The sequence below is a fragment of the Patagioenas fasciata genome, chromosome 10, assembly GCF_037038585.1.
Source record: "Patagioenas fasciata isolate bPatFas1 chromosome 10, bPatFas1.hap1, whole genome shotgun sequence".
Taxonomy (NCBI): Eukaryota; Metazoa; Chordata; class Aves; order Columbiformes; family Columbidae; genus Patagioenas; species Patagioenas fasciata.
The window spans coordinates 1,729,252-1,749,546 of NC_092529.1; the positions used below are offsets into that span (position 1 = coordinate 1,729,252).

Genomic DNA, 20,295 nt, shown 5'->3' on the forward strand with positions numbered 1-20,295 from the left:
GTTTCTTAGTTATTGATTGTGATCTTAGCATGAATATCTTCCAGTGACCTTCCTGTCTTTAAACCAGGGAGAACCCTTAACCTTAAAATATACTAACTCACAGAAAGTGTCCTCTATATGCAGCTCTGTGGATTGGCAAATGACCCGAGTGCTTTGGTACATTGGCATCAGCTCCATATTCTAGTAAGAGACTCAGGGAATCTGGATTTCCCCCTCCTGCTGCTTCGAACAGCACAGAAGCGCAATCCTTTGCCTGGTTAAGAACATCCGCACCTGGGAAAAAGCATCAAGGATTTTCACAGGAGTCACTGTAAATACCCAGCATTGATTAATATGTCCAGCCCTCCAGCGACACTGTACTGTGGATACTATTCTTCACCAAATAAAACCACTATGGGTATAAACCTTCATGTTGGATTCTTGATCCTAGGAATAAGAAGGTCCAAATTGCTTTGAAAAGAATCACCCAGTAAAACAGAATTTGCTGGGTTTCAGTTGGTGCCCATTGTCCTGTTCCTGGGCACCACTGAGAAGAATCTGTCTCTGCTTTCTTCACACCATCAATCAGATACTTTTAACACTGGCAAAATAGACCCTCCCAACCCAGCCTTCTCTTCCTACAACATCCTACATGATAAAGTCTCACCTCTTTGCAATAAGAGCTCCATAATTTCCGTGTGTCCGATCTGCGCAGCCAGTGCCAGGGGTGTGAGCCCGTACCCGCTGCGAGGGTCCGGGTCAGCTCCGGAACGGAGCAGCAGCTTCACCAGCTCCTTCCTGCCCAGCCTGGCGGCCTCGTGCAGAGCAGTTCTCTCGTGGACACACCGCAGATTCACCTTGGCGCCAGAATTTATCAACAAGGAGGCAATCTGATACGAATCACGTCTAATTGCTGTAAGGCAGCAAGTGAAGTATCAGCCAGAATTTTGTTCAGCACTGTTCTAGGCGCTATGGCTCCTGTTCTGTGGCAGCCCAGGAGAGCTTGAGCTGTTCCTGGCAGCACTATTTACACACTCAGAAATGTCACACTGCACCAAAAGGTTCCACTTAAGTCTGTTCTTTGTTGCCAAGATAATGTTAACTATACAAATGAATAATTTTACGGTGATCTCTTTTTTGCTCTGTAATCCTTTGTTGTGTTTGGTAATGCAAAAGAATGCAGTTTTCCTCATGTGGAAATGATACGCGGGGACTCGGTGCGCTCAGGAGCTCAGAGAGCTCTGCTTCATCTTCATGAGCAGTTACCACAATGTGAAATCAAGTTTAAAATGACTGTGTCATAAGCCTTCTTAGCTTAATAAGCGTGGCCTGTTAAGTCAGTAAGGATCTTAAAAGAGTAATTTGGTTTGGCTGCAGTGAATGGAATGAACAGGCAGCACCTTTCCCTGCTCATCTCTTTGATCTTCAAGGCTGCGCGGGGTAGAACAGAGGGGCCGGGACTCCGTATGAACAGGAGCATCACAGCCCCAACTGGGGAAGCAAATGAAATGAACATTTTTGAAAAACATCTTGGCAAAATATTAGGACTGGTTCTTTACAGATCAAGAATGACCCTTCTTGTGCATGATCGAATTAAAATGGCATTCACACTGAGAGTGATGAGACACACGTAACCTGCTTCTTCAATTGAAAAAATTTAAAGAGAAGTGAACCCAGAATTTATAATCTCACTTCATTCCCTCACCACTCCACCCCTAAATAAGGCATTCACCTATAAACAAAGGAGAGTCTCCCTCTTCATTCTTAACGTTGGGGTTGCAGCCATTGAGCAGGAGAAGGCGGACATTGTCCACAAAGCAATTTCTTACTGCCACCAGGAGAGGTGTCTCCCCTTTCAGAGTGGTCTGTTCCCAGGTGCTGGCGCAGGAGGCTGAAATACAGAAGAGCAGAACACATTTGAAGCTGGACAATTCATCAGGCCCAACTTTGTAGAACGTTTTGGTGGAAAACCAGAAGGACTCCGTACCTTTCAGAGTTATTGCAAGGATGTTCTTATTTGGCTGTGCTGCGGCTTCATGCAGGGGAAGCCAGCCCTGCACATCGGCTTCTTCAAAAGCGGAGCTGTGCCCCACCAGCTTTGTCAAGGCCTCTTCTTGGCCTGGGATGTTTTAGACAGACACATCTCCCATTACTTATCATAAAAACATATATCAGGCAATTTTTTCTCAGAGGGTGGTTTATGGGAATGGAACAATCAACGACTGACATCAGCTCACAAAGCATTTTGAATTATACATTGAAAAAACTTACTTAAAATTAATGACTTAAATATTTCAAATATAATCCTCTCTTATGAGCAATAGTGCATGGAAGTTTAATGTGTACAGTAAACAGGTGTCCTAGTGAAAGTGTAGGAAAAATATTTAGGTTGGCAAAAGTAAAATGAAGCTGATTTAACAGGGATGAGACGTATCTCGTTATTCCTGGTTTTACTAACAATCTGACTGGAACTTTAACCAACACAGATTATTATGTTTCCAATTTTATTTCTCATCAAGAAACAGCAAAACTTCCTTGGCTGGAAAGCCCGTTTAAGCAGAGGCCTGGTTTCTGCTCATGGTTTTTATCCCGTCAATAGTGCAGTACCCCAGAGATTCTGTGGGGTGTAGGCTCAGTGCAGGGTATTTGTACTCACCTGTCCGAATTGCTGCCATTATCTTTCCACGCTCTTTACTTGCAATGTACTGGAAACTGCAGAAACAGGAAAACATGAAGTGAGAGGTAAAAATTAATCTGAAGTTCAGGATCCAATTATACCTTAATTTAAATACCCAAGTCTAGACTACACATTAGATTTCTGTAAGCTACGTGAGGTTTTGTCAGGGTTTAACACACTAACGTACAGTTCTTGTTGGTCTTCCTCCACCACTATAAACATTGGATTTTTCACACACAGGCCAAGAATTAAACATGAAAATGATGGAACGGTACCATATACTTTTACAATACATACTTATCTTCTTCAGAAAGCCTTGTACTGATCTAGATATTGATGTAAACCGCCACCTGAAAGTTTCATACATTCCATATTTTCAAGGAAGTTGGTGTAATTTTTAAGGGAGAACTCAGAACAAGCGAGTGGTTTCCAGTATCCATGAGATGAGCTCAGAGCAATACAACATATGGAGTCACAAAGGAAAATAGGGTTACTACATGCTTATAATAATGCCAAGAAAATGCTCGAAATGGAAGTAATAACTTCTTACCTCCCATCCTCTGTTGCACTGCTACTTGTTTCCATTTTCTGCCTGTCTTGCAAGCTCTCCTCAATAGCTCGTTGGGTGGGGATTTCATCATCAGACTGATCATCAAGCATATACGTAGAATTATACATGGCAAAGCAGCACAGCCGAGGGCACTTTTTGTAGGGAAATGCTGCTCTTGATTGGAAGCAGATGTTAAATCTTCAGGTTAAATCTGGAGTAACAAAAATAGCCATCACTGTTTAAGCATCAAGAGAGATGAAACAGAGCTTAAAATAAATGAATCTGAACTTCTCTATCTCAAGCTCCAGTTTTCTCTCAAGTATTTAAGTTTGTGCTGCACAAGAAGCAAGTTAATGTTTTCTATTCCACCATGTCTCTTGTTCACACACCAAACATACAGCTACTTGTTCTGGCATTACTTGTTAGAAAGCAACAAAAATAGGTAAAACTTAGTTTTCAGATAAATAGTCATTCCCTGTTAAGTCTTTTGAACACTCAAATACCATCACAGCTGTGCTCTGATGTTTCCTTAGTAGGAAACCAGGTGCACAGTAAGACTGGGATGTCCTGTCACTGCATTCACAGAGGGCCTTGGTGGTGAAGGGCGAGTGAAGGACATGATATTTTTTAGTAATAGCTTTTGTTCAAACCGTTTCAGCAAAGATATTGTTAGTCCCATATCTTGTATGTGGATTTGTACCATTATGTGCATCAGCCTTCCAACTGAAACAATATCAGACTCCATGCTTGAGAAAATACCAACTTCAGCCCTCCATGTACATAACCTACAGCCATGCAGAACACATGAACTTACAATTCCGCAGTCTCCATCAATGCATGCCCACTTTTTTCTAATACTGGTAACGAATGTATATAAAATACTGCAACAATATATATCCAAATACAGGCAGAAATAAAACACGCCGGTCTAACCACAATGCAGTTAATTAATTTAAAAAAAAAAAAAAGCCAAATAAAAAGGGGTCAATTAAAAATTATTTTTACCCTTTGAAGATTGTAATACAAACAATGGAGCACAGAAATATATCCTATTGACACTATTTGTTAAGTCTAAATGTTAAAATTTAAGAAGCAATCATAAAAATATTAACAATCGAGTCAATGATTAAATAGTATAATGTGTGTAGATGTACACTGTTATATGCATAAGCAGCCACGCTGTTATCTTGTCTATTCACCTGCATGCTATGATAGATTAAACTCACAGGCATTCTGTTAGGCTCAAACCTCTTGTCTGTTTTACCTTATTAAAACCTCCACTTTTGTCTTTCAAGGGAGTTGCCCTGAAAAGAATAACCAAAAATACAGAGCAGAGTACAATAAAATGCGTGAGGAAACTCAAAGCAAATAAATAAATTAGCAAAATGAATGAGCACAGAAAAATGGAATTTGTCAACATGTCACTGAAAAGTCTGGAATAATTCTAGAAACAACCTAAAGTTGAGCAGCAGCAATTCACGGCAAAGCTGCACCGGCTAACGAGTTACCTGATCCACCCAACGTGTGATTGCAAGGCCTCATCTGTATTTGTACGCGTAGCAAAAACCAGAAACATGTTAATATGCAGACAAATGACTGTTAGTATTCAGTTAGAGCTATAGTACAATAAGTACAGAAACATTTTAAATCTAGATTATTTTTTCAAAAAGAAAGAATACCAGTTTTCCTATGAATTGAGAAAATACACTGTTTTCCTCACCTTCCAAAGGAGGGAAGACCTCACACTTTGAAGAAGTGATTATTAAATTGAAACTGATCTTTTCAGGATTGAAAATGATCTCAGTAGAGCCTACGTCCATTAATAGCTGACTATAAATACCCGATCATAAGATCCTCTGGGACTTTCTCCACGTTTCTTTCAGACGGGTTAGTTATGGTTATAATCTGGCCTGACAAATGGGGTCAGCAAAAGAAGGAATTAAAAGCCCAGTTTCTTTGTAAAAATACTCTCATTAAAAGTTCTTAGACTGAGAACTATCAGTAATAACTATTACATTTTGGAAAGAACATTCTTTAGTGCTTTCCTGAGAGAGTAAACTGAAGATACTGTTAGGACGTTGCTTAAAAGAATAAGACTAAACCAAATAAAAGTAAACATAAGCAAATCAAGCAAGAACTCTATTAAAAATTACCATCTGTTTCTGAATGCCGAATCACAATTTGCATATTGATAGAAGAACAAACAAAAGATAAACATGTAGAGTCTTTAAAGGGAAAAGCAGTTTGAGCAAGGCAGCCTCAGGCTGGTGTAACACCCAGCAGCAGGGAAATGAGGGACCCGGGAGCCAGTTCTAACAGGGAAGGTGGGATGGACTGAGACTGTCAGGTGCTTAGTTTAGTCCTATTGGATTTTACAGAGGGGTCCTCAGAAAGCAATGATGGCAGCTGTGTCTGAATGCAAGGTGGAAAGGGTTCTTTAACAGAGGAGATGTAGGGAGAATGCTTCGGTCGCGTGTGTTCGGCTTTGGGGGGGTTTTATAAGGGGAGGACGGAAAGTGCAGAATCAGTGAAGAAACTGAAACAACACTGCCACTGTGCAGCAACAGGGAAACAGGCAACACTTTGTGGCAGGGGGTCACAAGGGAGATTTTATGATTTATTCTTCACAGAAACTCTTTTCAAAAAGAACAAACCTTACAGAAAGCAGAGTATCTGAATAAATCCTGAAAAGACAAATTTGCTGAAGGAGGAAGACATCAGAAGTACCTGCAATAGATAGCGACTGATTTCTCTTGTACTTCATTCTTCATTGTTGCTATGACAGAACATACACTATATATATAAATCCAGATGGAAACCCCAAAACTTACCTACCACCTTTCCATTCACTTTTCAGTAGTCTTAATGCTACAAGTTCATTAACTGTAATGTTTCTCTCAAAGTGCAATATTCTATGAAGATACATTTTGTAATATTAAAGTAATGCATAAAATCGGTGCTTACACATTAATAACATTACCAAAGGCTAAAATCCTCGCTGTATCTTGTATAGTTTGTAAAAATGCTAATACTAATACGTACTTATTTAAGACAAAATATTAAGGGTCAGAAAATATTTGCATGCCCTCTTTTAATATAAAAACCAAAGTAAGTTCCATTTCCTCTGTAAAGGAGCACAACGAACAGGCTGGTGTGCAGTCTGCATGTGAGCCGGCCCGGGTCAGTCGTCCAGCTGGCAGAGCAGCGCGACGCCTCGCTTGATCCAGTGCTGCACGGGCTTGTCCGTGTCCAGCGTCAGAGCAATGACAAAGTTAGTAGAGTGCCCAGTGGTAGATAAGACTCCTTTGCGCTCGCTTGTCTTGTAGAGTGGGCAAATATATGCATTAGATTTCTTTATGTCCGATTTCGAAGCTTCAAAAAGAACCCAAAATAATAAATTACAGTCAGCAAATCTATTGATGGAAACATAACCTATGTACAAATATTAAGTACTTACAGTAACATCCTTGAAGCTAAATAAAAATGCAAAATTGCTTTGTGAGTAACACAATAGAATTAGCTGGCTTGTGATGTGTTTTCTTGTGTGGTTTGTTTTGGTTTTAAACCCAACTAGATCAACTACAATTTGTTTTCAGGCCTGGATGCCTTTCTGTGCTTCTACCAGTTTCGTAATCATTCAAAAGCACACTAAAAATCTGAATAGTTACATATTTCAGCACAGTTTGTACACGAGCTCTAAAGAGCTCCACCAGAATCCCAGTGCAGCAGCCACAGAACCCAACTGCAACTCAAGCCACTGGAGACCCGAGGACGCAGCTCCATGGGGACTCTGCAAGCCTGGACTGCTCACATGCAGCTTCTGCAGAGTCTAAAACCCTGCATGTCTGAGCAGATTCATCCCAGCTCAAGAGAAAGCACAGGCAGGACAAGTGGAAACTCTGTAAGACCGCCTATTGCCTAAAAACATTTACATTGCCACAGTGGCAATAGAAAGTGCTGCTTGAGTGAATAAATAAAACGAGGGATTTACAGATCCTGATCAAAGAGAACAAGAGTTATAGAAAATATTTGTCTAGTATGACAGACAACTAGCATAGCAGCTAAAAATAACCCGAGCAAACTTTACTAAAGCATGTGAGGTAAGACAGAGTCCCTGTAAATCAATTAAAAATTCTCCTCAAGTAGAGCCAGGGGTTCAAGCACCATGTGTTTTCCTACCCAAATTAACTTTTGGTTGAAAAATGGATTTGGCAGCACCTAAACATATTTACAAAAAATTCATTTCACTAGTCCTTTTATCTAATCCATAAGTACAAACATCTACGGGGAGCGGGACAGGCCCGTTGCTCAGATGAGATGAGACTGAGTCAAGGCAGCAGCCCAATATTTGCTGAATTCTGTGCACATTTGGGTACTCCGGTAGGGCAGAAGCATTGATCTTCCGTAAAAAAGGAATTTAGTGTTGCAATTTCTTGTTGAATAGCTCATACTGCATAGAAATAATACTCACTTGGTTTTATCCAAATGATTGGCATTGCATCAAAGAGCACTTTGGGATGCTGCTCAGCTAAAATTCCCCTAGTGAGAGAAAGCAACAAAGTCATTATTGGTGGCTTGGTGTTAAGCCAAAGAGAGTTTTGGTGTGTGTATTTTGGTAGTTGTTTGCCTGATGTTGGGCATTCGGTTTGGCTTTTGTTGTTGGTGGTTGGTTGGTTTGTTTTGTGTGTGTGCACAAGTGTGTGGGGTCTTTATTTTTCTTCCTCATTTTCTGTACATGAAAGGGTATTTTGTTTGGTGTGTTATTTCAATAATATGAAAATTATCACTTTAAATATTTAAACAAATCTTGTCTGAGCACCTAAGAAAGCTTTCCAGAACCATAGTAAAACACTTTGTTACTGACTTGGTCCTGTCCCAGCGAGCTCCATCTAAAAATAACCCGTGGACATAAACACCATCTTCTGGTGCACTGTCAGCAGTATCCTGAGGAATAACCTACAAGAAAGAAGGATTCCATGTCGTTGAACTTTCACAGCTGTTTGCTTTTTGAGATACTATGCCAATAGCCAATTTTCAGAAGATCAATCCAAAATTAGAATAATTGATGTTTACCTGAAATTCATATCCCAGAAGGTCAATGGGGATCCTGTGCTTTCTAGCGTAGTTTTGCATTGCTCCAGTTAAGAAAGCTTGAGTAAAATAGAATCCGGACAGCCAGAAAACCGTGGGCTTCCCTAACTCATACCAATCCTGGAAAGAGGAAAATGACATATTCAATAATCAGAAAAAGACAAATCCCATATCGTTTGACCATTTAGCAAACTGTACTCAGAAAATCTAAGTGAAATCTATCACTCCTTTCTCAATATTCTTTTAATGTAAAGGACAAATGGCATGAAGTAGCAGATTAAATAATTGGTACTACTGACTCATGGACATTACCTGTAAAAACTTCAGCCTTTGTAGGAGATCTAGAATGTAGCTCCCCAGTGGTTTCAGACTTGGGTATGAACGCTTTGCCCACTTCTCAGGAACTTTTCCGACCAGCAGACTGCCACACACAGCCTCCAGTTGGGCATCCATAACCACCAGGCCTTTAATGGCTTTCTTCAGGTTAATTAGAGTAACACGAATCGTTCGGATTAAACTACAAATAAAAAATAAAACTAAATTTCCATATGTTTTGGTTTGTAAACCAAGACATGCCCATTGGAAAAAAAGGTCATTTTTCCTAATATCTATCCTACATTCTGACTTTCCACAAGGAGTAATGGTGCTTCACTGCAGATATCACTGCAGACAATTAGAAGGGAACAAAATAAATAAACACAATTTCATACAACATATGGCCTACGGTGTACGATTCGAAAAAAAGCTTTTTCTGCAAATGGAATTATTTCTGATACATTTAATAAAATACAACACTCTTACTTGTTAAATCTTTCCATTTCTTGCACCAACACAGTGTTCATACTTTCTTCATACCTCACGGGATATTTACTTAGGCTGCTTTCAATGTCAAAATCATTTGGAAGCTGTAAGTGACAACACATTTGGAAATCATTCCATATATCATTATGCATTGGTATTATATTCAAAGTACGCAAATGTGAAAAGCGGCAGAGTAATAAATACCATTAAACTTTCTGAAGGGTATCTTATCAATATAGTATTTAACTTAAAAAAAATGGGCTTTTAAGAGTGATGTTAATCTTTTAAAAACAACCTAGATCTTTTCATACCAGGAAAAGTTCTAAACACAATTAAATTTTATTAATTTTGAACTAGTTCACATGAATGAATCGACTGTTCTTCCAAGCTGGGCTTGCTCCAGTTTCTGTCTCCTATCTCCTACCTATTTATTACTTTCATATCACACTAAATTCCTCCCAGGAGGTTTTCCTTTCAACATGAAATCAATTTGACACTGAAGATTCTAGTTAAAGCATTTCTGCTTTGTAGAAAGACAAACTGGAGTAATTGGTATAATACAATACCTTGCTGAGAATATCATCTGCAATGTCATACAGAGTGCTGTCACCACCTCCAGAAGTTCCCTGAGCGCCTCCCCCTTGCGTTAAAAGCAGAGATTCAAAGATGATCTTAGTTTGCTGAAGATCTTTTGAAATATCCACATTTTCATGCAAACCGAATATCTCTGGTTGCTGAGTAAAGGGAAGACCCTAAGACAAAATAAACAATGAATGTGTGCAGGAGATAAAGCAGCATGCTGGGAATTAGAGCCCAGTCTTCTTTAGGAACTCAGGTGAAACACCAGTACTGACTTCAACCGAAGATGGGTACGGACCGCAATGGTAGGTACTGCAGACAGTATTACTGGTGCTAGAGCCAGCACCTCACAGAAAGGCATCTCCAAGGAATTCTCGACTGTCTGTGCTGTGTCCTCCTGTCTGCTTACAGATTCCCTCACCCTCTCAGAAACATTCTAGACCATGGCCAGGATCAAACAAGGACGTTAGGCAAGGAGCCACGCACAGTTTAATGGGCCGCAAACCCACCTTTATAACACAGAGAAACCTTTAAGGATTGCTTTTTAGTGCATCAGCATTCTAACAGTTCAAAACTGCTGCTTTTTACCTTAATAAACTCAATGTAGTCTTCATATGTGCCTTTCGGTGGAGCAAAATAGTTGCCACTGGGAGAAAAAACGTAACGAGGATTTTCAATTATATCTGGATTGTAGAAGTCATCCAGCATTGTCAGCAGTAAACGTCTGTCCCAGTCGTCTGTCACTCGACCTCCGTAGTTGCACTCACCCGTCAGGTAAGATATTGCTTCAAAAGGAACTTGGCTATATTCGTTTATGAATAACTGAAACAGAAGACACAAGTAATTCTAGACACTTTAAATATCTGCAGGACAGCAGTGTGACCTACGGACTAAAGGGCTGGAAGCTACAGTGCATGCAAAACTGCAGCTTATGGACTTTTCTCCCTAATTGTTGGAAATTCAAGTTCTGAAATTTTTTTTTTTTAGGTAAAATTACTGTTTAAAATTAAGAGGAGTTAGTAGTAAAAGCCTCTTATAAACATCCAAATTAGTAAGTCATCCAAGTCATTCTTGGATTATTTACAGCTGGATAGTTTTTCCAGTCTAAACTTTCTCAGCGGTCACTTTTCTGTGTCATAAAGAGATGTGCACTTCACATGACTTTTCTCCCAACCTTCAGAACCCTCTGATCTCTTTCATTAACTTCTTGATACATTTTCCAACTGTTCAGCCTCAACTTCTGTAATCCAGTTTCAGCTCTCCTGGATTTCTACACAGACTGAAGAAGACTGCAGGTCCAGCAGCATTCAGCATTTCATTTTAGGGAAGAAGAATAGTCTGAGGCTCTGTTTAGCAGTATATGTTCCTACTAACCACAAAAATATAACTCTTACTATATTCATATTTTCTCATTCTATTCCACACATCTGTTTGAATCTAAACCTCATGAAGAACAATTTTTTATTTTATTTTATTTGTAATTTTGAAAACGTGTATAATACCACTGACATTCCTTGCCTTTGAAGCTGAAGTAATGAAAATCTATGAACAGTTGAGGAAACTCTACACTCCTTTCTATCAGCTCATTCCTACACTTCGCAAGATCGGGGTTAAATGTAGCAAGAGATGATTTTACCTGCAGTTGCCTGATACTGATTCGCAAGTCTGACTCATTAAATCCATAGGGTATATTCCAACCAAGGGGCCCAAATTTTCTTCTCTCCTGAACAAGAGCATGGAAAAAACAAACGCCAAAGAGCAGCTTCTCCCATACCTTTGAGAAAAACAAAACAAGCAAGTATTATTAATGAGCCTATATGCTCATGCTAGTCTGTAATTTGTATAGAGGACACAGCATTTGATTAGGGTACAAATAGATGGAACAATTAGGCGTGCTGTGGTTATCTGACTTGGTGGTTCACCACTCAGCAGTAGGACATACGGGTACTGCAGCCAGAAAAGATCTCAGTGCTCATCATCTCGATAACGATAGGTATTCCCTGTCCATGAACGTTCAGTTTCTGTACATTGTGTAATACGTGTGTGTAATATTTATGAAACTTAAGAAAGCCTCAGAAACCATTTTAAACATTGCCATGTGAAGTTACCTGGCAGAGTGGTTCCTCAACTAATCATCTTTATCATTGCAAAACTCACAACCATAGTAAAAATTTTAGCTTATAACAGTCAGTGGACAGAAATCAGTATCCCTGTGGATTAAAAACGAACAAACAACCTGCCAAGAGATAGATACATCACCAGCTCTTTTTCAGGGCAGCCAGAGAAGAATTCAGGATCAGAAATAGGATCAGAAAGATAGGACTGAAGCAGGTTTAACCGGAGACCAGTAGGAGGCTCATTTGTCATCTTCACTCCATTCTGCAGAATGGTTACTGGAAACTAGAAATAAAAAAATAGCCAAACTGCATTCAGAAAGTATGGAGTGGATGTTATATTGTTATAAAAATAGATTATTCCTCTGTTTGTTATCTAAACAATTATCTGTAAGAACTTAGATTTGAAACATCAACAGCTTAAAAAAAAATCTAAAATGCATCAAGAAAGTAAGACTTAGTTTTATGCTGGCAAAGTGCAGTTCCGTTCACTAGTACACAAAATGTCACACATCACGATATCAAAATACTACAAAGGAAGCTTGATATTATTATATCTATAATTATTTTTTAAATGTCCTTTCTTGATTAAATTCTCTCTTCAACAGCCTTGCTGTATTTCAGAGCAGTTCTGTATTATCAGCTCATTCAGGGGTATGAATATTTCCTAAAGGTGTCACCACCTTTTCCTTTCCCCAAACACAGCGCGTTGGGCAGTGCAGGTACCTTTGGTGAGGGGTAACTGGTCAGCCAAAGCCTGAAGTCTGGGTGACATTTTTCGTTGCTAAACTCTTCACATATTTTCTCCAGCATCGGCATCCAGGAGACAGCTAAATGACAATTTTGCAAGCAAACCCAGGTTCCTTCTTCCATTGCTTTCTCAATCATTTTTGTAGCTATAGGTCCTTGTCCTTGACCCAATGAGATGGACTCAAACTTATCTCCAACCATCTCTTTGTCATTTGCAAATTTCAAGAGACCTTGAACAGAAAGCATACCATTTTAGTATTTCTTCATTACAAAGAAGCTGTGTCAGGAAAAAAAATGAAGTGTTTATTACTATTTTGATAAATCGTCCATACAAAAGATGGTAGAGCTGTGATGTAGAGTACAAAATTCATTCCATTTACAATATCATTCCCATTTTTTAGGGAGCACAGAATTTGCCAGTGTGACGTGATGCACTCAAATCTGCGCGCACAAAGTGCAAAATAACCCTCAGTGTGCACTGCAGGCGAAATTCAGGTCCCTAACTGAAATGCTGTGCCACACTTTTGTTTTCTCTTGCTGTGTGCACTTACTAGACATGGGATCTGCTCCCGGAGAAAGCACAAATATCAAAGGGACTGTGGAACGCGAATCCAGGTAACTTCTTGTCAGATCAAAAGGTGGTGGCTCTACAAATTTCTTCCCCAGTTTATCAGTTACAAATGTTGTTATAGCTGGAACAATCTGGTAAAAAAATGTAAATACAAACCATTAGCAGAAATTAAACGCAACTGCATATTTGACAGTGTCTTTTATGTACCGTGTATTAGCTGAATTCCTGACCTACAGACAACTCTCTGGGTTTGGTTTTTTTTACATTAAGACTTCAGTTAAGGCTTTACCTGATGTGAAGGATCAGCACCCTCCCCTTTGTAAATATTAATGTAATAATTTTAAATTAATTCTAAGGAGCCATTTCAATATATACTTTAAATCCTAACTTTGATTGTTCCTGAAGTACATACAATTCCATTTGCTACATGCCCCAAATGCAGAATGTGTTACGAGTTCACCTTGGCTGTTCAAATCAACACATTCGCTCAGTTTGCCTTGGAATGTCTCGTCTGGAAGCACACGGTGCCAGGTACTCAGTATTTGTTCCGGCTGATGCAATAAATCCCGCTCTCGAGTATATTGGGTGCACCAGCAAACGGACTGAACATGAACAAGCACTTGCAATGAGTGTACTCTGAAAGATGCATCAGGTCACATCGGACAGAAGATCTCCGCTGATGCTTGTGGTGTTTGTTTTGCTCAATTGAAAAATAAGAATAGTGATCATATTCTTCATGAAATATCGTGAAGAACAGATTGGTTATTTTAACAACCAGTGCAGGCTATGCTACAAGACACGGAACAGTCTACAAACACTTGATAACAGATTGGTTTACCTTGTCTGGTCTTAAACACCGAAGAATTATCATCTTTTGTAATTCATGTAATGTATTATTAAATGCTTCTGGTAACGGAAAGCTTTGTGGCTCTTTGCTGTCATAAAGTTTTTGCCATTCACCTATATTTTCAGAAACGTTTCTCCTAGAGAAAAAAAGTATTTACAGTTACTGTAGACACCTGGAGTCCTTTAATGTTTGTCAAAAGCCAACTGCATTGTATTGTCGTACACCCCACTCCACATCTACATCAGCCAATAATCCTACACTTGAGCTTCTCCACGCTGACGAGTGAAGAAAAGAGGATCTTTTCCTGCCGTGCTGGTGCAGACGTACAAACCTCCACCTGAAAGGCTCAGAGTGACAACAGGCTCTGCCTGTTCCTGCAGCCAGCGCTGCTGGGACCTTCACAGCTCCGCGTGAATGTTCTGCTTCTCACATTCCAGGAAAACTCCACTCTCTGACTGAAGAAACCTATCAGGACATTCAGCCAAGGAAACAAAATCTTTTCCTTCCTGCAGCACGCAGAGTACGTGCTCTGTGAGGGGACAGCTCTCAGACTGGATAAAGGCTGGATCAGCCACTTTGCTATTAAAGCTCCAAAGGGGGACAAACACAAACGGCCCCAAACAATTTCTTTTAAGAGAACAGTGCTTCCGCAGTCAGATCCAAAGCCTCCAAACATCCAGGCTCCGTCAGCTATTTCCATGCAAGGCTTGTGCAGCCATGCTGGCTTCAGAATTTGGGGTTAAATTCTACTGAAATCCAGGGTGAAATTTTCCTGATTTCAGAAGCTGAGCTTTTACCAGAAAAAGCCATCTCTCAGCAGTGCAGTGGAATTTTGTCAAATACGTTTCTTTTGGCCTCCACCGATCCCCTGGAAACACCGGGTCTTTACCATGGAGACATTAAAAAGAAAGTTTCTGTAGGGAATGACTTCAAATAATTTAGGAAAATAATTTAACTAAATAATATTATAATTAATCAACGGAATGTTCGACTTAAGTAAGTGGAGCAAACAGAGTGATGAAAAGAGAGGCTGGTTTTACAGTGGTGGCATTTTGTCATGGTTTGGAAAACATACAGGAAATATTTCTCTCAGCATGTTACACATAATTGGTGAAAAACAATTAACACTTGACCATACCTCAGTTCCTTCAAAGCTGGCATTTCACTTGCACGACATAATTCATCCCAGCTCTTTTCTGGTAGCCAAGATGGATCTGGATTCTTGTACTGATTTTTGAGACCCACACCCCCAGTTAAGAAGAACATAAACTCTTGATATTCTATTTCATTTTTAGCCCTATATTTAAAACAAACAAACAACACCAAACAAAACAAAAGCCAAAGATGCATAGTACTCAGTTATTAAGACACAATTTTACATCATATAAAGTGCTATTTAAAATCAACTACTACACTTCACTGCCATTAAGTAGTACTTCTACTGCAGTAACAGCAGAGATCAGATCTCAGTAGTCTATATAGTTAAAAAACTGTATTATAAAAATTACTGATTAACACCACAATAAGGGTCTCAAAAAGTAAATGGTATATATTAACTTATTTGTTTTTTAAAAAATGCAATTATTCCTGATTTTTAAAGGTTTTAAAGAAAATAATGGGTTCTGAGAATACAGTAGCCTTACCAATCGGCCTAGGAAGAATGGCCCATATACAGATGTGTACACATTGTAATTAAATAAGTATGTACTTTATAGCTGTGCTCGTGCAATTTTGAACTTAGCTTTCCTTTCTGGAAAAGATTGCAACTGAGATCTCATGATATATGCAAAAGAACAGAAGAGAAAGGAGAGAGAAAATGAAAAGCAAAGCCACTGATTTTCAGAAACATGGGAACATCGTTTTCATAGCTTGTCCAAAGGCCACACTTAGCAGCAATACATCCGCTCACATATTCTTTCAATTGTAAATATTAGCAGTAGTAGAAAGCCCCTAACCATTCATGATCTTACTCTGAAGGCTATGCAATCAATATGCACAAGAACGTGTTATCTTATCAATACCTTTTTCTACTATAAGAAAATCATTAGTTTCTGTTAAGAGGCTTGAGAGAAATGAGCTTACATGAGGAGGTTACAACACAGCAAAAACGAGAAGAGCAGCTTGTCCTTTTCAAACAGTGAGCGACACACATTGCAATACAAATTGTATGTGAAGTGGTCTCTTAGATATCGAAGTCGCTTCTCCAACATTTTGGATTTGTTACTAAAAAGAAAAGAAGGAACTGAGACTTCAAATTGAATAACGTAGGCAAATCCATGAAGAAATCTAAATCTATTCAGGGTTGCAGAGGAATTCTATTTGGCCCACAGGCTCCACAAGAGATTTAAATGCCCATCTCCCCTAAATTTCCATGATACTCAATGTTTTACAGCTCGTTTAAAAGAAGTCCCCAGCAAAGTAATGAGCTGAAATGAATTTGCCAGTTAGGTGGTGTTCATAATGCACAGAGTTCATAATGGAGCCCAGTTCAGGATCAGACTTCACCCTTTCCGTAAGTCACATTCTTAAAAATGCATATATAGAGTACATGCTTACAGTTCATTGTTTGCTATAAGAGTAATTAGAAAGAGCATTTATTTTATTAATAAATCATATTTTGTTTTAAAAACCTGCATGTAAAGAGGAATAAGAGATACATGGTTTCAAGCCAGAGGGAGCTGCTCACAAGAGGAGAATGAAAGCACCTTATTTGACAGCAGAAAGCCCGTATTTACCTCTCCTGAATGGAGGTGATGAAGAGGTTGACAAACCAGCTGAGGGAGTACTGGTACATGGGATCGATGTTGGCCAGGTCGGCGATACTGAAGAACAGCACCGAGGAATGCTTTGCGATGGGGCGATAACCTTCGCGAGACTCAGCTATTTTCAGTTCCGTTTTCTCTGCAATCTAAATATCAATAGTAGTTGACAAAGAAAAGCTTTCAATATCCTCTTCCGTACAAAAATATTACTTGTTAATAACATTATTAAAATACTTCCATACAGCACTGCCCGAGTGAGGCAACCTTTCTGCTTCAAAATGCACAATCACAGGTGATAAATCCAATAGGTAAAACAAGTATTTGCCCTTAACACAGCACTGCCTGATTTATTGACTTGATACTACAGGACGCAATAGTCGAAACAAAGGAGGCAGAGTTTCGATGCATCAGCTAGTATCAAAAGCATGAACCTTTATCTCTGCAATATTCAAAACTATGGGTAATTTCAGACTGGTTATGTATTTAAGCTCTGGCTATTTTACCGTCAGTCAGTTTTATACAAAAAAGTACTTTGAATATAAAAAGGTTTTTCAATCCTGACCGTCAGACTTAGTCTGAGGTCACGTTTGATAAGCATCAGCAAAGAGCAGGAAGGCCAACAGCAGCTCAAAGAAAATACTAGCAATGGATTTCTGTTAAGCCTACAGTAATATAAAAAAGCCAAAAATGTCATTTAGCTCTCACTGAATTCAGCTGGTATTTTATGCATTAGGTATAACAAAAATCTCTGGCCTTGTATGCCTACATCAGTCACCCAGGTTATTGTCACACTGAATATTTTTGTCATTTAAAAAAAATAGTTCCTTCCTAACTTAACTCCAGAATTTTTTACTTTTCACTCAGTCTTATGGATAGAAGAATATTCCTTAAAAGATGTTTAATTAAAGACTGAAGAAACCATCAGTGAAGATTTGAGAGCGGATCCAATTCTATTTATCTTCACTTTTCACAAGCACAGAATTTCCTTCTGTGCTTTGCATCTAAAGTGCCGTCTTTCTGCTAGCTGCAAATGTTAACATTCATTTCTCTGTATTGTTAAGGAAAAGATCCATACGCACTCCTTACCTGCTGTTTTTTTGTGACCTCGTTAGCCATTAATTTAGCAGAATCCAAGATGTCAACAGCAGACTCATCTTCCAGAATGTTCACTTCAGAGGACTGTAAGGTTTCTAAAATTTTTCTCTCAGTTTCTTTTAGTTGCTTTTTATTCTGTGCAAATTGGAGGATGAGAGCGTTCCTTTGTTCTTCTAATTCCGGCCTAATTAAAAAACCACAACAAATCCAGTCAATGTTCATCTTCCACTGACTGGAAAGGACACCACGACAACGACTCCCCTCTGACCACAATAAATACTTGTCAATATTCTCTTCAGTTTAAAGAGGTTGTTACTGTTCAGCAGATGTTTATAATCCTGAGCAGAGATTTCTTTGCCCATCTTCAGTGTTTGGAAATGATGGTCTAAACTTTAAGGTCTTAGGCTTTTTGCATGTCAGAGCATTCTAGTTTTTCTTTATTATATCTCTGCTGCCTGAAAAATTATTTCACATCTGCTGTTTTAATTAACTTTTGAACTTGTGGACACTTACCCCACAGTAAATGTGGCAATTCGGCTTTTCCTAACAAAATTTTTAGATATGACAACTAGAAAAACAATCTTTTTCTTTTTAAGCTTTTGCTGAGTAACATTTACACCACGTAACATTCATTTTGCTTTACAATAAATTCATCTCTCATTTCCCTGGAATGACACCATAATAAAATTCCCTGGCTATGTGCCATAGAGCCTTACCTCTCTTTTGCCACAACAATACCAAGCAATTGGTCTTCAAGTCCCTCTGGCGTTATCATAAAATTGAGTAAAGAAACTTTTGTAGCAATTTCAGGCATATAATGTGGATTTCTCAGTTTCGTGGTAATAAAAAACTTGAAGTCTCTGGAATACTCAATAACGCTCTCGCCAAGCTTGATGCACTCCACGCCTCCTAAGGCAGAGGTGAGAAGTGTTACGAAAATCATTATCTACTTCAGTTACTTACAGAACAAGAATTACTTTTGTGATGAAACAATTCCTGACAAGTAAAAATATAGAAATAAATCAGTCTCATACTCTGAAAATTCCTCACAGACTTCAGTGAGGTCACATTTTACTCTTAGCAGATGAAATTGAGCTAATTCAATTACTTCTGCACATCTGCATATACAATACTGAAGATGGTAACAGACAGCAGAAAAAGCAGAAAAGATAAGCTATGTGAGAAGGAAGGAAAACACATTTGTGTTCATCCGCATTTTTCTGTCTTTTTCCAGGAGGAAAAGAAAGAAAAGTTGAAAACCCAATTCATGGCTACTTAATAAGTTTCAGAGAAAAACATAAAAATTGTGCCTTAAAAGTAAAATAACTTGACAACTTTTCTTGATTGGTACAAAGCTGAGTAAATGTATTAGACTAAAACATATGAAAATAAACAAGCAAAACACAATTTCATTGAGAAATCTCCTTTTGCAGTCAGTGTCTTCACTTAGTCTCCTATAGTGACAGGGTGAAGGTTTCCACATAAAACCACTACCACACGATGTACGAATAATACTTATTAAAGAAGTAAAAGCTTCAGGCTGTAGTGAAGTCACCTTCCTCTCACCACAGGCAGCAGTACCGGAAAGCAATTAATAACCCCTTAGACAGTACAAACAGCTATAAAATGAACATTCATGTTCAAATTCGTTTTGCTGTACCTTGTTTGAAAGTCTGTTTAAGTAGCAGAGGTTCAAGTGATGGGTCGAGCTCCTCTCCGACGTTCTCCAGCAGAAGAGGAGTTCCAAACTGAATGCAGTTCTCCAGGGTTCTCATATAATCTGTGTCACTGACCTTGATAACCCTCAGCTGGTTCTCCTTCTCAAAATTCTTGATCCATTTGTTTGCTTGACTTTGAGGATCAATCATTAATGGCCTAGAACACACAAGACCGTTTTCTCAGGGCTTGCAGGAGTTTTTCCAAATTTTATTTTTGTCTCTAGACATTTAGTTTGCTTTAAAAAAATAACAAAAAACACAAAACAAAAAACCAAACCCACTATTCATTTGGATTTGAAAATTACAACTTTTTGTCACCTACCAACGTCTTGAATTGTCAACAATGACCCCATTGTCTATAGAAAACATGTCAGTCGGCAAACCAGCAATATTCCAGGCTCTTATTTTTATTGGGTCGCCAAGAGTCGTGCTCAAAGAGAAAGTCTCGGAACAAGGGATTTTTTTCTCCTGGGGAAAAGAGAAAAAAGGAAAACCCAGTTATCTTTATTCCATGTTTCTTTACATCCTTTATTAAATGCCACTTCAAGCCAAAGTGACAACGTGCATTTTTTTAAGAGTTTGAAATAGGTCACGTATAAGTAAAAATTCCGCAAAAATAAAATCATCGTTTCAATAGCTAACTGTATTTCCCCACTGAATATTTATTCTCTCTCTGAATTTTGTATAATAGGATTTGTCTAGTTTTTTGTACATGAGCTTTACCAGGCAAACATTCAATAAACCACAGGTAATTTTTGAGG

At 38.7% G+C, this 20,295-nt stretch overlaps 2 protein-coding genes across 3 annotated transcripts in view; both read right to left on the reverse strand.

Moving 5' to 3' along the window:
* Nucleotides 1-5,274, reverse strand: part of ASB14 (ankyrin repeat and SOCS box containing 14) — a 9,293-nt gene extending 4,019 nt beyond the window's left edge. Inside the window, exons 1-8 of one of the 2 annotated variants that reach the window (XM_065845355.2) lie at nucleotides 4,927-4,965; nucleotides 4,471-4,510; nucleotides 3,207-3,417; nucleotides 2,636-2,691; nucleotides 1,967-2,098; nucleotides 1,712-1,870; nucleotides 647-892; nucleotides 102-273 (exon numbers count right to left, since the gene is read on the reverse strand). In XM_065845355.2, the coding sequence (XP_065701427.1) occupies nucleotides 102-273; nucleotides 647-892; nucleotides 1,712-1,870; nucleotides 1,967-2,098; nucleotides 2,636-2,691; nucleotides 3,207-3,334 (893 nt within the window). In that variant the 5' untranslated portion in view covers nucleotides 3,335-3,417; nucleotides 4,471-4,510; nucleotides 4,927-4,965. Of the gene's footprint in view, nucleotides 1-101; nucleotides 274-646; nucleotides 893-1,711; nucleotides 1,871-1,966; nucleotides 2,099-2,635; nucleotides 2,692-3,206; nucleotides 3,418-4,470; nucleotides 4,511-4,926 lie in introns of both variants that reach the window. The other variant, XM_071812904.1, reaches the window with a different exon arrangement.
* Nucleotides 5,275-5,367: 93 nt separating this feature from the next.
* DNAH12 (dynein axonemal heavy chain 12) overlaps nucleotides 5,368-20,295 on the reverse strand; it is a 53,831-nt gene continuing 38,903 nt past the window's right edge. The window contains exons 54-73 of the mRNA XM_065845376.2: nucleotides 19,857-20,002; nucleotides 19,477-19,691; nucleotides 18,533-18,725; nucleotides 17,808-18,000; nucleotides 16,695-16,867; nucleotides 16,042-16,182; nucleotides 15,098-15,256; nucleotides 13,951-14,095; nucleotides 13,093-13,243; nucleotides 12,518-12,771; nucleotides 11,937-12,077; nucleotides 11,314-11,451; nucleotides 10,266-10,499; nucleotides 9,665-9,850; nucleotides 9,099-9,202; nucleotides 8,610-8,814; nucleotides 8,280-8,417; nucleotides 8,071-8,162; nucleotides 7,678-7,745; nucleotides 5,368-6,578 (exon numbers count right to left, since the gene is read on the reverse strand). Of these exons, the coding sequence (XP_065701448.1) occupies nucleotides 6,388-6,578; nucleotides 7,678-7,745; nucleotides 8,071-8,162; nucleotides 8,280-8,417; nucleotides 8,610-8,814; nucleotides 9,099-9,202; nucleotides 9,665-9,850; nucleotides 10,266-10,499; nucleotides 11,314-11,451; nucleotides 11,937-12,077; nucleotides 12,518-12,771; nucleotides 13,093-13,243; nucleotides 13,951-14,095; nucleotides 15,098-15,256; nucleotides 16,042-16,182; nucleotides 16,695-16,867; nucleotides 17,808-18,000; nucleotides 18,533-18,725; nucleotides 19,477-19,691; nucleotides 19,857-20,002 (3,267 nt within the window). The 3' untranslated portion in view covers nucleotides 5,368-6,387. The remainder of the gene's footprint in view (nucleotides 6,579-7,677; nucleotides 7,746-8,070; nucleotides 8,163-8,279; nucleotides 8,418-8,609; nucleotides 8,815-9,098; nucleotides 9,203-9,664; nucleotides 9,851-10,265; nucleotides 10,500-11,313; nucleotides 11,452-11,936; nucleotides 12,078-12,517; nucleotides 12,772-13,092; nucleotides 13,244-13,950; nucleotides 14,096-15,097; nucleotides 15,257-16,041; nucleotides 16,183-16,694; nucleotides 16,868-17,807; nucleotides 18,001-18,532; nucleotides 18,726-19,476; nucleotides 19,692-19,856; nucleotides 20,003-20,295) is intronic.